Source organism: Thamnophis sirtalis, unplaced genomic scaffold (assembly GCF_051295495.1).
Source record: "Thamnophis sirtalis isolate CommonGarterSnake01/CBP01778 unplaced genomic scaffold, rThaSir2_p1.2 scaffold_11, whole genome shotgun sequence".
Classification (NCBI taxonomy): domain Eukaryota; kingdom Metazoa; phylum Chordata; class Lepidosauria; order Squamata; family Natricidae; genus Thamnophis; species Thamnophis sirtalis.
Window position 1 is genome coordinate 25,805,582 of NW_028261391.1, and position 13,957 is coordinate 25,819,538.

A 13,957-nucleotide genomic window follows, 5' to 3' on the forward strand; every position below is an offset into this window, starting at 1 on the left:
AATCCACTCTTTGCATTGCAGTTGGTTCCAGGACTGAATTGACTTTATATTAAGAATTTTTCCTCTAACATTTAATCAGAATTTTAGATTCTCCAAATTAAGACCATTATACTGCGGTCTGTGTTTAAAATGATAGAGAACTTATCTTGACCTTCTATGATACTTTAGTTACCTGAACATTCCATATCCCTGCTCATCTATTTTTCACAAATCAGAGTGGGGAAAAAGGAAATAAAAAGGTGATAATTCCCTTAAAAATGCAATTACTGGTTATTCTTAAATAAATTAAACAATCAGTCTTTAATTGCATACATAAGAACAGCTTTGCAATAGTTACTATCTCTTTAAAAAGAAACAAATTATCCCATCCTATCCTAGCTGCTCTTACAATTTTATCATGAGATAAACTTTTAATTTTTTATGATTAAATATGAGAGAGAGAGAGAGAGAGAGAGAGAGAGAGAGAGAGAGAGAGAGAGAGAGAGAGATATGTATAAAATAACATTCAAGTAAAAAACCAACAACAAATGCAAACATGCAATTTTTCCTTCAGTTTAAGAATCCAAATAGAGTTCTACTAAGTTGGAGTATTGACCATTCTTAAAGATAGATAGTTATCTATATAGAAGTAATAATAATAAAGTATAGAAACAATTGTAATAGTCAGAGATAATAGAAGTAGAATGCTTGTACAGATATAATTGTAATAATATAGAATAATATATGGTAATAATATAGAAACAATAGCAATAGATAAAAATACAGAATAGAGGTAATAGGAAGCACACATATAAATTGAAATTGAAATTGAAATTTAATAGATTTGTATGCCGTCCAATCCCGTAGGACTCTGGGCGGATTACAAGACAAGATAAAAAAAATTAAAAGTTAAAAATAGAAAGATACAATTAAAAAATACAATTTTAAAACAACACACCCATATAATCCGCCTAAGTGGGGCTGGACCTTGTTCAACAGCCCCAGGCCTGCTGGAAGAGCCAGATTTTCGTGGCTTTTCGGAAGGCCAAGAGAGTGGAAAGGATCCGGATCTCTACAGATAGATCATTCCATAGGGCCGGAGCAGCTACAGAGAAGGCCCTCCCCCGAGGGGTCGCCAGCCAGCATTGTCCGGCCGACGGCACCCAGAGAAGGCCCAACCTGTGAGATCTTATTGGTCGACATATACTTGTCTTACACATCCAAATCTTTTTTTATATCTCTTGAGTTTGGGTCAATCTAATCGAATATGGCTTAAAAAAGAATCTTTAACACATACCCAAGTTAGAAACTCAGCTGAAATGGATCTAGATAATCTAGTTCATCTACAGTGCTCTAGTTGAAGCCCCACCATTTTTGGATTGTCTCTCATAAAAAGAGAAAATTGGAGATTGATTAAAAAACTGGATCAAAGGAAGTCTCCTCAGGAGCATATCTACCTAAGTGATCCATCAACTCACAATGGGAAGTAGTATTGAAGTACTATTTGTACTTCATTGTACTGTATTTGTGGCATTGTGCTGACTCAACAGTATATAGCTAATGTAGGAATTAAGAACTGTCTCCTTTAAGAAAGTACCTCATGGGAGATACAACTCCTTATGGTAAATATAGGCAGGGATGCCTTTTGGGAAATATAGTTCCACGACATTTGACCTCATCTGTGTTCCCTGATTGGATACCTAGTCTCTCTCCCCTGGAAAATTGATTTATGACCAGATGCTCTGTGAAGAGGTTTCTGTGTTTATTGAGAACAATGGGATAAAAGCATGTTTCCTCACCCCCACTTCATCAGAGGAATGGAAAAGCATAGTTTTTTTCATATCGCGCAATGGACAGATCAAGGTCAGCTGTATCTTAATATTGAACTGTATGTTTGCTACTAAGAATTTCTGTTAATAAATTTATCTGAAAGACACCAATCCTAAAGCGTGAAGTTTAAAGCTGACTGGTCCCTGGCATGGTTGCACACCCGGTCCAGAACAGGCATAATATATCTCATAGAACATTTTATTCATTTTTTTTTCTGAATCAACAAGTCAACCTGAATCAAAGATGAATTTATAGGCACTATCACACCCATGTCCTTTGACACCATTCATGCAATATCCAATCAAGAGAAAACAAGAGGTTTTATTCATGAAATGCTACTCAAGAACTTACAATGGTCTGCAGCCAGATATTCATACTGGTTGCGTGCCAAAAGGAACACGTTACCTAAGAAAACTCACTGGAACACATTTCACCGGTATCAAAAAAGTGTATAGAAATGAATCATGACTTTTAAAGCAATCCTGAATAACATCAAGATTCAAGTCTATAAATTCACATATGAAATAGTCAAAAGAAGCTTTATTTTTCATTTTAAATTATTAATCATTTAATGGCTATACAACTCCCCCACATATTCTATCAAGCTTCTCATACTTATTCAAACAGCAGGAAACAAGAGATTCTATATCAAGTATAATAACTGCAGACTTGCAGTGTCAACTTTATTCACCAAAAGGATAATGTCCCTGAAACAAATAATATAAATTGAATAAAACCGAATGAATCCAAAGCAACCATGTTCAGGTGGTATAGGTGTGTTTTCACAGGTTCTTATTTAGCCACTCAATGTAGTTGTTAGCCATTCTGTGTCCTATATTTGGGGCAAGAGGGCCTGTAATAAATGTTGCAACACCATGAAAAAAATTGTCAACATGTTCATGTGCTACTTGAACTCCTGCTTCCCTAAGACGGGAAACATACATGATTCCATCATCCCTCAAGACATCATATTGACAAGTCATGATATATGTAAGTGGTAAGCCCCGAAGCTTAACATCCTCAACTAAAAGTGGTGCCAGCCTTGGATCCAGTACACCTGGATATTTGCGTCCAGTTTTGGAATTTCTATGTGATGGGTCAGTATAAACGTGACCTTTTTTAAATCTTTCAGGTAGCCACTTACTCCAGTTTACAAATTTAAACAAATGGTTGAACTCTGCAGGAACATGTTGGTTAGTCTCTAAAGCTTTGGAAAAAGAGTCATCTGATGTAATATATTCACTGAGTAATCTGACCATTAATGTTTTAGACAGAATTGGCATGTTTTTATTATCCTGATAGGATGGCAATTCCAGATCAATAGTCTGAAGAACAGGATACAATAAAGCTTGAATCTTGAATTTAGTTTTGATGTCAGGGTCATCTAGAATCTAGAAAAGAAAAGTATTTATTAGAAATATTTTCCCTATGAAAAATGGACTATTTAATAAGTTTTGTATCTTGTAATGTAAGCAAAAGAGCCATTAAAATTTCAAAGCTAATACATTTTCTATCTCTTATTCAAAATTATACAGGAAAACCCCTAACTGATATGTTTTTCACAGTATTTGTTAATTTGGCACTTTTCTGCAGCAATGACATTTGAGGGAAATTGCAAACAAAATACTGAAAGATATCTTATGACACTTGTATCCAAAGATATATTGAGAACTTCAGTATGTTCCAGTCTTATAAATGACTATAATTTAACTATTCTTTATTATTGCTTTGTGGAGTTTTGATGTTTTAGGTGTTATTTGATTCTTTTTCAATTCATTTTCATCATCAAAATAGGCTGGATAGGGAAAAAGAACAGAGTGAGGGAAGATTTAAAATTCTTCTCCTTGTAAAGTAAAGGTCATGTCTGGCTCAGTATACTAACATTGTCCTAAAAAGTGACCTCTTATTCCCCCAAAATTATTTCATCTTGTTTCTTTGTCTTATGTCATTCACAGCTCATATAAATATGTTAAATTTACTTTGATAGTGTTGTTGAGCTTCCTTTATTCTTGCAATGGGGTGAAGTTACATCTTTCCTTTATATTTAGGCTTCTATAGCTTCCTTATGTGGAAATGCTCCATGGGAAAGTATACAGGTAGTCCTCGACTTACAGCAGTTTGTTTAATGACTGCTAAAAGTTACTATGGCCCTGAAAAAAGTAACTTATGACTGTTTTTTACACATATAACTTTTGTGTCAAGATAATGTGATCAATTTTTGCAACCTTTTAACAGGCAAAGTCAATTGGGAAGTCAGATTCACTTAACCACTGTGTTACTAACTTAAGTGATTCACTTAACACTTAACAATTTGGCAAGAAAAGTCATAAAATGGGGCAAAACTCATTTAATAATTATCTTGCTTAGGAACAGAAATGTTGGGCTCAGTTGTGGTCATAAGTTGAGGACTACCTGTACTTCTCTTGAGATTTAAGACTGGAGAGAAGCCCAGATTGCAATTTCCTGGAGACAATCTCCCTCAATCACTTTATAATTAAGGTACGTAAAAGAACAACACATAGCAATTTCTCCTTTTCCCCTCTCAGAAAATTCATGAATATGCAGATGAAATTTTTGCTCAGCATTAATTTATGACTATATGTCAGATCCTACTTCTTTATGAGTACAGAGTCAGTCCCATTTCAATTCTTACTGAAATTTCATCCTTTTAATGCCTGAATAAATGTAATAAATCAAACACCTAATGAGTAAATATATCAAATAAAATGTAAGAATCGGAATTGTTTGTCTTATGTCATTCACAGTTCACACGAACATGTTAAATTTACTTTGATGTGTTGTTCAACTTGCATTAATCTTGAAATGGGGCTGAAGTTACATTTTTCACAATGAAATAACCATTGACAAGGTGCTATCTAGTGGATTTCCTCCTCAATAAATTTTCTTTTAAAATGGTAGAAACCCAGTTTTACCCATCTAATGTGAAAAAGCCCAGCAGTTGCCCTGATTGCTAATTGCTGCAGGTATTTTTTATTTATAGCCCAAAGTATTAGGTTATATGATAATTTCAGAAAGTTGGGGTTCAATTAACATGCATAATTCTATGATCCTCCATTTTGGACTCCTTAGAAGATCCTGAATCTTTCAGGATAATTGAAAATTATGATTTCCTACTCTTAGGTATATAATGTGAAAAGCCCCAGGGCAATTAAACTAGTATCAGGATAGCTTGCGATAACAGAGATTCATAACATGTATAATTCCATTTTGGATTTATTACTTTCAAATGGGTAATTCTTACCTGCTGGGTTACATCTGCAGCTAAGTTACCTCCTGCGCTGTCTCCTGCAATGCCGATGCGGCTTGGGTCTACATTATATTTCTCCAGAATGCTGCTTTGTAGAAAGTATTTTGATACTGAGTATACATCTTCAAATGCAACTGGGAATCGATATTTTGGAGCTAGTCTGTAACTTTGGTAATTGATTAAAAAGACAATGACAGAAATATATAAATTTCCTGTGTTGGTAAAACAAAATTAATTTATCACTACATTTAAACTATTGATACTAGATTTTAGAAGCTGATTTTCTTCAATATAGAATTTGCTTAATTTTTTTTGAATTCCTTGCTTATTTGTTTGCTAAATGATCAATAAAATTTCTAATCTGGTCTATTTTGTCAATAGAATTATTATGCTTTATAGGAAGTTATGCTTTATGGAGTTATATGGAATAATCTAATACAGAATAATCTTTAACTTTGAAAAATACTGTTAGCTTTTTTTTAAAAGCAGCTGGTAAGCAAGACTGATGCAATAATCTGTGGAAAAATCCTTAAGAAAGAGAAGGAAAAACCACAGACCACAGATAAGAGATAAGAGACATCTCAGTCCACAAAAGGAATGTGGTGTAGAAAGTATCTCAGAAGGGACCATGCTGGTTCCTTTAAAAGTAAAGGCAAAAGGGGAACAATGCAAAATTCTGTTACGATGACCTTGCCAAAAGGTAGTATTACAACTCATAGTGTTGGCTTTTTGTCCACATTATCACAAAAGGCTGACAATTGTTATATTTTATATTGTGAAATATAGATTTTAGTCTTTTGAAATGATTTGTGCATTTCAATTTATTTAAATATTATTATACTGTCTTCCAATCATATTCTATTTGTTTACAATTTGCAAAACGTATAAAAGACAGTAAATGTAAAACTACATTAACTATTCATTATAAATGCAAAATAATACTTAAAGCATAGTACATGCAAGGGAGTATAATTTAGCAACCAATAATAATATACAGTATATGTGGCTTCAATGTGCTAGTTTGTGCTATTAGTATCACTTATTATTCTTTTGCTTACAGAAAAAGATTAGGAAAAGATTAATGAACAAAAATGTCTCCTTCAAATCCCATTCTTACTCGACTGACACCACAACAGCATTTAGTCTTTCTGATGTCCATCTTGATAAGAGGTCATAGGATTTCATGGCTGTGAAAAATAAGTGGCAAAGCATGTTTTATTATTCTTGCAATACCAATACACAGTATATGCGTCAAAAATACTATGGAACAAGGGCTTTAGACTACCACAAGAGTGAGTCTAGCATGTCACCATAGAAAGCTAAGAAACATCAAGCTCATTTTATGAATAGCAGAATTGTTCCTTCCTCGTGTTCATGTGAGGTTTGAAGTCCTACAAATTCTAATGAGCTATATTCGGTTTCTTTTGCGAGGGACTTTCTGGAAACCTTCCATGAATCTTTAATTCAATGTTTCCCAATCTTGGCAACTTGAAGATTTGTAAATGCCCAAAATTCTACTGTAAACCCAAAATTCTACTGGCTGAGGAATTCTAGGAATGGAAATTAATTTTAGGAGCATCATAACTGTTAGGAATATAATTTAATGGTTGGTTGGCAATATATAAATCATGTAACAATGTTGTACCTGTTTCTTTAAATCATACTATAAAATATGATCGGTTGCTGTTTTCCTCAAGAAAACAGAATGCCATAAGAGGGGCCAGAATGACTGGTAGCTCTCTGTTTGTTAGATGCTGGGCTGATCTGATCTGAGTCTTGGAAGCTGGTTGTTAGTAAGTGCCGTGAGCTATTGTACGTTTTGCAACTGCTAGCAAACTTTGAGTAAGAGACTGTTTGTATGATTATGGACTATGTTATTTGGATTATCCTTTAACTGAAAGACATTGATGGCTGACTGCCTTATCGGTGTATGACTTGGACTGTTTGATGGACTCTGATATCTCTATTTCAACAAAAGTAAAAGCCTATTTAAACTGCAGTGTGTCTGTATGCTGGTTTGTGTGTTCTCCAGCACAACTCTCACAATGCTTCTCTGAACACACTCGCTCTCCCAACGGGGAGCTTACCTAACACTAACATTATTGAGGCAGGGATAAACTGTTCTAATCTCTACCATTCAGTGATTCTTTGGAATGATACTCCTCCTACTGAGGCTGCCAAGAAAAACTACCAAAGAAGAGAAGCAAGTAGGTAACAGGATGTGAAGCAGTGGTGGGTTTCAAATTTTTTAGAACCTATTCTGTAGGTGTGGCCTGTTTTGTGGGAGTGGCTTTACAGTCATGTGACTGGGTGGGCATGGCCAATTTGGAAAATGTGGTGAAATTCACTTAACAATGCTCTTGCTTAGCAACCAAAATTTTGAGCTCAATTGTGATCATAAGTTCTCTCCCTCTCTCCCTCTCTCCCTTCTTTCTTGTGTCTCTGTCGCCCATTTATTTTTTTTCTTTCCCTTCCATCCTTCCTTCTTTCTTGTTTTTCTCTCTCTAACTTTCTTTCTTTCTCGTTCTCATTCTTTCTTTATCTCTCTCATTCACATACGCACCATTTCCCTCATGTCTGCCACAGACAGAAGAAGATTGGACCATGTGATGGACAAAATCATGAACTTTTAACTGGGTGGAATTCTGATGTAACTCCCAGAGTTGGAATCCCACAGCATGATGCCAACATGCCTGTCTTATTAAATTGGAACTTTAAGCATAGTTTTGCCTTCGACTCTGATTTAATTCTGCATGGTATTTGGAATGCTGACACCCAGAAGGCTTCTGCTGGTGGGTGAGTGGTTGGGAGGGACAAGCAGGGGAAGGACCATTCCAATTCCAGGCTCCCAGAAGACCCAGTACGGGGAAGGCAAGCTAAATTCTTTCAACCGATAGATGCATACCAGACAGAACTGGCAGAAACCCACCTCTGATGTGAAGGTATTTTAAAATGGATTTTGGACATTTCCATCTTTAAATCGGAGGAGGAACATTTCTTCATTGATTAAGCACAGTTTTGGTGCGCCTGGCAGTGACATGGAGTCAGGGGAGGCAGGGCCTCACCACTGTCATCATGAAAAGAAAAAAAAAAAATTAAAGAAAAAAGGCCAAGGTAGTTGCTGCCAGAGTCACAGTGGATGACTCTGCTTAGTGCTTAACAGTTTTAAAAAGCCTCTAAAAATTGCCCTCTACAGGAGGAGGTGGGAGAACCACGTGCCTCATTTAGTCTATCTTTATGATCACTTGAGTAGAGTTAAGCAAGGGTTAAAAGCCAAAAAATTCCTTATGTAGATGAGGAACGTGGTTCTCTCATCTCCTCCTGTAGAGGGTGTTTTTTTTAGAGGCTTTTTTAAACAGTTAAGCAGAGTCATCCATTGGGGACTCTGACAGCAGCTAACCCAGCCTGACCTCAGCAGCTCTTGCCTTTTTCCTTTTACATTTTTACATTTTCATCATGGTAGACAAGAGCAGAGTTGAAATCATCTGTGAAACAGTTGGAAAAGGTATGTGGGTCAGAGGGAAGGGGGAGGAATTCAAAATTATTGTAATTTGTAAGTAATTGTATTATTGTAAGTAATTTGTCTGTGTATGTGTGTGTGTGTTTTACCTGCCTCTGCTGGTGTGCGGGCTAGGAATTTTTGATGTTGGACAGAGCAGCAAGGCTTTTGGACATAGCAGCAGGGCTTTTGGACATAGCGGCAGGGCTTTTGGACATAGCGGCAGGGCTTTTGGACGCCCCGGCGCTGTGTCCATCATAGAGGCCGGTTGCCTCTATGTCGGGCATAGTGCCGGGGTTGCAGGGTGGCTTTTGCCTCTTGAAAGCGGGCAAAAGCCACCCTGCCGCCCCGGTGCTGTGTCCGCCATAGAGGTGGGACACCTCTATGTTGGACACAGCAGGTCTTTTGGATGCCCTGATCCTGTGTCCGCCATAAAGGTGGGAGCCTCTATGTTGGACATATCGCCGGGGCTGCAGGGTGTCTTTTGCCTCTTGAAAGCGGGCAAAAGCCGCCCTGCCGCCCTGGTGCTATGTCCGACATAGAGGCGTCCTGCCTCTATGGCGGACATAGCGCCGGGGCAGCAAGGCGGCTTTTTCCTCTTGAAAGCAGGCAGAAGCTGCCTTGCCGCCCTGGCGCTATGCCTTGTGCTCTTAATTACTTAATTACAGAAGAGCCGCCTGGGCAAGGATTGCAAGGCGGGCAAGGAAGAGGACATTCACACGTGCTGTGGCTGCAGGTTCCTGTTGCTGCTGGCTCTGCTGCAGCTGGCGCTGGGAGTCTCCATTGCCATCCTGGTCTTCCTGATGGCCGAGTTCAGCCCTTCACTGCTGTTCCGGTAGACCCCACATTGGGCTGGTAAGCCTTGAAGGCAAGGCGAGAGTCTTACACTTGCCCTCCGCCTCCCCCACAAGCTTCTGCAGGCGCTGCTCTAGGCTCTGGGCTCCGCAGGGAAGGGGTGGTGGGTTGATGGGCTGGAGGGAGAAGCGCTTTCTCTCTCCTCTCCCCTGGCATCCCACTGACTAAAGCGGTTTCTTTCCCCCGGCTGAGCTCTGCTGCATGTGAAAGAAAGAGCTTTAATCAGTGGGGTGCCAGGGGAGAGGAGAGAATGTTCAGGCATTCTCTCCTCTCCCCCAACATCCCACTGACTAAACCGCTTTCTTTCGCCCGCCTGTCAGAGCTCAGGCGGGTGAAAAAATGCTTTAGTCCATGGGGTGTCGGGGGAGAGGACTGCCTCACCAGCCATAAATCTCACCGCATGTCACTGGTGCCTGGGGATATCTTCCTTCATCTGATTCGAAAGGAGTGGGATTTTTTTTTAGTTTTTTCTAATGGGAAATTAACATGCTACAACAAGGTTACAACCTCCTTTATGTTTGAGAACCATTCTTGGTCCTACATCCCATAAATATCTCTGGGAAATGAAAATAATGGTATGGCAACAAGTTAGTACTTTGTTTTCCCTTATTGTTCAGATTACATTGTAAATTAAAATTGGCAAACAGATAAAGTGGCAAGAGCTGGAGAGGTTGGTAAGCACAACTTCATCAATTTACCTTTTGATAATTACAAATTTTGTACCCTCGATGTGATTCAAATTGTGAGAATCATCAGGATGGTTTTTAAAAATTAATTAATTAATCAACAACTCAAGAATGTTGCCTATCTCTGTTATACCTCAATGAAAGCCCTGGGACGTCAGAAAAAATAGCTACATTTTATATTTGAGACCCACAGTAGTGGAATAAAATACTTAAGCTTACTTGCTGATCCTGTACACCATCCACCTCCATGGATGAAAATCACTGCTCTTTTCAAGACATCTGACTGCTTTGTAGGAATGTAAAGACGTACTGGAACATGGCTAAATTCTGTGCCTGTTACAATGACTTTTTCATCAGATGTAGGTGCTGTATATCCAGTCCTCATGTACAGATTTATAACATCCATAAAGTGTCCAACACCCAACTTCTCCATAATTGTGGCCTGCAAAACAAAAAAAATGTTAACATCCTTGTGCCAATCGAAGGCTTCATAGTACTCTAAACTCCATTTCTTTTTCTGTAAACAAGTATTTCTCAATCTAGCCAGTAATTGCTAGGTGCCAGACAGGCGATCCATCAGAAGGGGCTCAGGGAAGAGCAAGAAAGCACCTGACTGGAATCCACAAGGACCAGAATAACAATATGGTTAATGAGCTAATCTAGCACTCACACAGTAAATACATTGAAAAAGGCTGATATGCGCCAGACACAGATAACAGAGAGCAAAATATCCACAAGATATTTGGAGTATTGGGAAAAGTATCATGCAAGAAAAAGAATTATTGTTGCTTCAAAGAAAGACTAGCATCTGTTGTCCTGGAGAGGACACCATGGAAACCTCCAAGGAAATTCTGAAAGGAATTCATGGTCCATTATTCAGGTACCTGCAAGTACTAGAAATAGCAAGCAAGAAAATCTGTAAAGGGAGAGAAAACAGGTAGTTAATAAAGTAATAAAGACATAAAAGAGAAAAGGAAGTATTAACAAGACATAAATAATAATGTAGAATATGAAATATGAAATGAAGACCTCAATAGTGGGAATAGAAAAAGATTCAAAGTTGAAAGGTAACTATACAAATTGTAATTATATCGAAATAAAAATGGATAGAGAAGGAATTAAAAATATTATTCAGTGATTTGTGGTCTAATGACCACAGGGGGTAGGAGGTAAATAGAAAATTAATAATTTGCTGTAGTATACTGATTTCCTTATTCTTTGTCTAAGAAATAGCTAATGTTTTTGACTATTCTCATGCTAGGATATTGTTAACTAGGTCAAGTTTTCATACTTAGGAATTCTGGCTGAATACCATATGCGCAGAGACTGCCCTGTGGACAAGGGGCCATTGAAACTGTAGTTCAAGTCCTACTGTATGGCATATTCTACAAGGACTCAATTTATAACCCCTTATCTAATAAAATATCTGGAAATAGTGATCTTTTTTAAGTGCAACTAATATTATCAGATCAGTATGAAGTAGTTTCTCTGATTGTGGCCAAATTCTACTAGCTGTATGTAAAATTAGGCAAATTGTCTACTTTTAATCCAGCACCAATCCAATATATCGTTCTGTCTGCCTTTATTTTTATTATTATTGTTGTTTTTAATGCACATCTGTGACCATAATAAAAATCAATTGAATACTTAGGAATGCTGACAAGCACACACAGAACCTTTGGGCTTCCTCCAAGAGTTATTACATTTTTATTTCAGCTTTTGTTTCCCCTGAAAGGTGGGTAACATGGGTGTCTCTCCTTGTATTATCCTCACAACAACCCTCTGAATTAAGAGTGAGTGATTGGTTATGATGTGACCTCCGTGGACAAGTGGAATATTGTCTAAATCTATCAGCTTAACTTTAGCTGACTTTTGGAACTTATACACTATAGGACTAAGCACTGGATAATCAGCCACCAATAGCACAGATGCCCCAAGCACATGTTATATGTTCATTCAACTTATGCACAAAACAACTTTCTCCTGATTTTTAATCATTTTAATCATCAAGCTTCTGTTTACATTTCTCAGAACAAATTACTTTACTTTACTCTATTCCCACCTACTCTCACTTTGAATGACATCTTTCTTCCTTGCTCTGCCAAATGATTCTATTCTAGTTTTTGGTCCTGGCTTCCTTTTATGCAGTGGGGGATTCAGCCAATTTGGACCTATTCAGGAGAATCAATTATTAAATTTCTAAATAGTTTGGAGAACTGGTTGTTGGAAGAAATCTCATCCCCCCCCCCCACTTTACAGGGGCAATCCTGCAAGGAAAGCAGGAAAGAAACATTCTGGTGTTGTTTCTAGCCTAATCTTTATTGCCCTGATTACAGAAACTGCCTCACCAGTTAACCCTTATTACATTGTAACAGCTAAGGCAAAGCGTTACGATGTTGAATTGGCCACACCTACCCAGTCACATGAAAGATTGTGAAAAGATGGATGAAGCCCTGCAGGACTAATGATTTACTAATACTATTTCTGCTACTATTAGATAAGGCAAAAGGTACTCTGGGTAGGACCAAGGGGAGGGTATTATTGCTATGGGACATTGTTATTTGACTACATTTGTATCATTACTCTATAAATGGCACTTGCCAAACAGGTAGAATAAACTTGGCTCAAATAAGATCATTCTCTGAAAAGAGCAAGGTATTTGTTTTCTTTCCCTTTGCAAGCACCCACAGGCAGATGAAAACTGATAAGCTGCAAATTCAGTCCCAGCGAAGATTTTTGCACACCTCAACAGAAAATTAGAAGGCTATTCATGTAGCAACATGCAAAAAGACTAATCCATTTCAGAGCACTGGATGGACATGAACAGCTAAAATGCAGAAACAATGTATATTAAACAATGAATATTTACTCCAAGATTTCCCTATTTGGGACGACTTGTGGAGGTCAATGAAATACAAATAAGGATTTGCTTTTCTGTATGCAGGCGCAGAATAAAATAAAAATAAAAAATACATTACCTGCATTACCAATTAAGCATTGCAATCTAGAAATAATGAGACAATGAGAAAAAAGAGTACAAGAATTTATTCAGTTCAGCGGACAGATACATAAGATAAGAAGTGAAAGAAGTTTCTTTCTCTTTTTTCCCCCCTAGCATTTTCCTGGAAGTGCAGACTCTGTTTTATTTTGGATCAACCAAGAATTGATCCATTTAGTTACAGCAGGAATTGATCACACAGCTGGTTTCCATGCCTAAAGTTGGTCTAGAATTCACACTCCGGGTTTCTAGCTTAGTGCCTTAACCACTAGACCAAATTGGTTCTCTTGAAGGTCTGAAAAATACATTATAGCCAATATTAAAAAAAACATCCTGCTCAGAGTCTAATGTTCAGGAAGAAAATATTTTGTAAAAGGATAAATTTCTAAAATATAGAAAAGAGGTTGCTACTGATTTTATTATACTTTTAATATATGAGATTATATACACAAAAATTGTAGAAAAATGCATACATTCCATATCTCTACAAAAACCCCTCCTAATAATATTCAGTATCTGCTTTCAGTATGACTAGCCTTTATTTTACAGATTGTTAGTATTCTTCATTCTTGGTTGTTGTTTTCTCCACCATTATCTTATTTCCCTAAAAGCACAACTTTCACCTTCAAGCATTGTCAGGCATAAGCACAGGAAATAAATGTCTCAACTTACCACATGATTTATGCTTCTAAAGCTAGCATCTAAAAGGATCAGCTTCCAGGGTTCCTCCACATTCTCTGGTAAAGGCTTGTAGATGTAGTAGGCTATCAAAGTTGAAGCTACCAGAAGGTAGAAGAATTTTCCTCCCATCTTTTACTCTGCCTACTTTATTCAACTCTCGC

General features: G+C 37.5%; 1 protein-coding gene across 1 annotated transcript; it reads right to left on the reverse strand.

Annotated features, from left to right (window-relative positions):
- Positions 1-1,913: 1,913 nt before the first annotated feature.
- On the reverse strand, positions 1,914-13,957 carry LOC106550588 (arylacetamide deacetylase-like). The gene is made up of 5 exons (XM_087725377.1): positions 13,788-13,957; positions 10,337-10,559; positions 6,195-6,264; positions 5,072-5,243; positions 1,914-3,200 (listed from the first exon to the last, which is right to left on the reverse strand). Exons 1-5 carry the CDS (start codon positions 13,923-13,925, stop codon positions 2,592-2,594), a joined length of 1,212 nt encoding a protein of 403 aa, XP_087581503.1. The 5' UTR covers positions 13,926-13,957; the 3' UTR covers positions 1,914-2,591.

What these genes read in the sequence shown, in the direction of transcription:
- LOC106550588 (XM_087725377.1), bottom strand. Translation starts at nt 13,925, where the DNA reads ATGGGAGGAAAATTCTTCTACCTTCTGGTAGCTTCAACTTTGATAGCC. An exon ending in TTAGAAGCATAAATCATGTG is followed by an intron (nt 10,560 to 13,787) that starts GTAAGTTGAGAC and finishes TTTGTTTTGCAG; the next exon opens with GCCACAATTATGGAGAAGTT. An exon ending in GCTGTTGTGGTGTCAGTCGA is followed by an intron (nt 5,244 to 6,194) that starts GTAAGAATGGGA and finishes CAATTACCAAAG; the next exon opens with TTACAGACTAGCTCCAAAAT.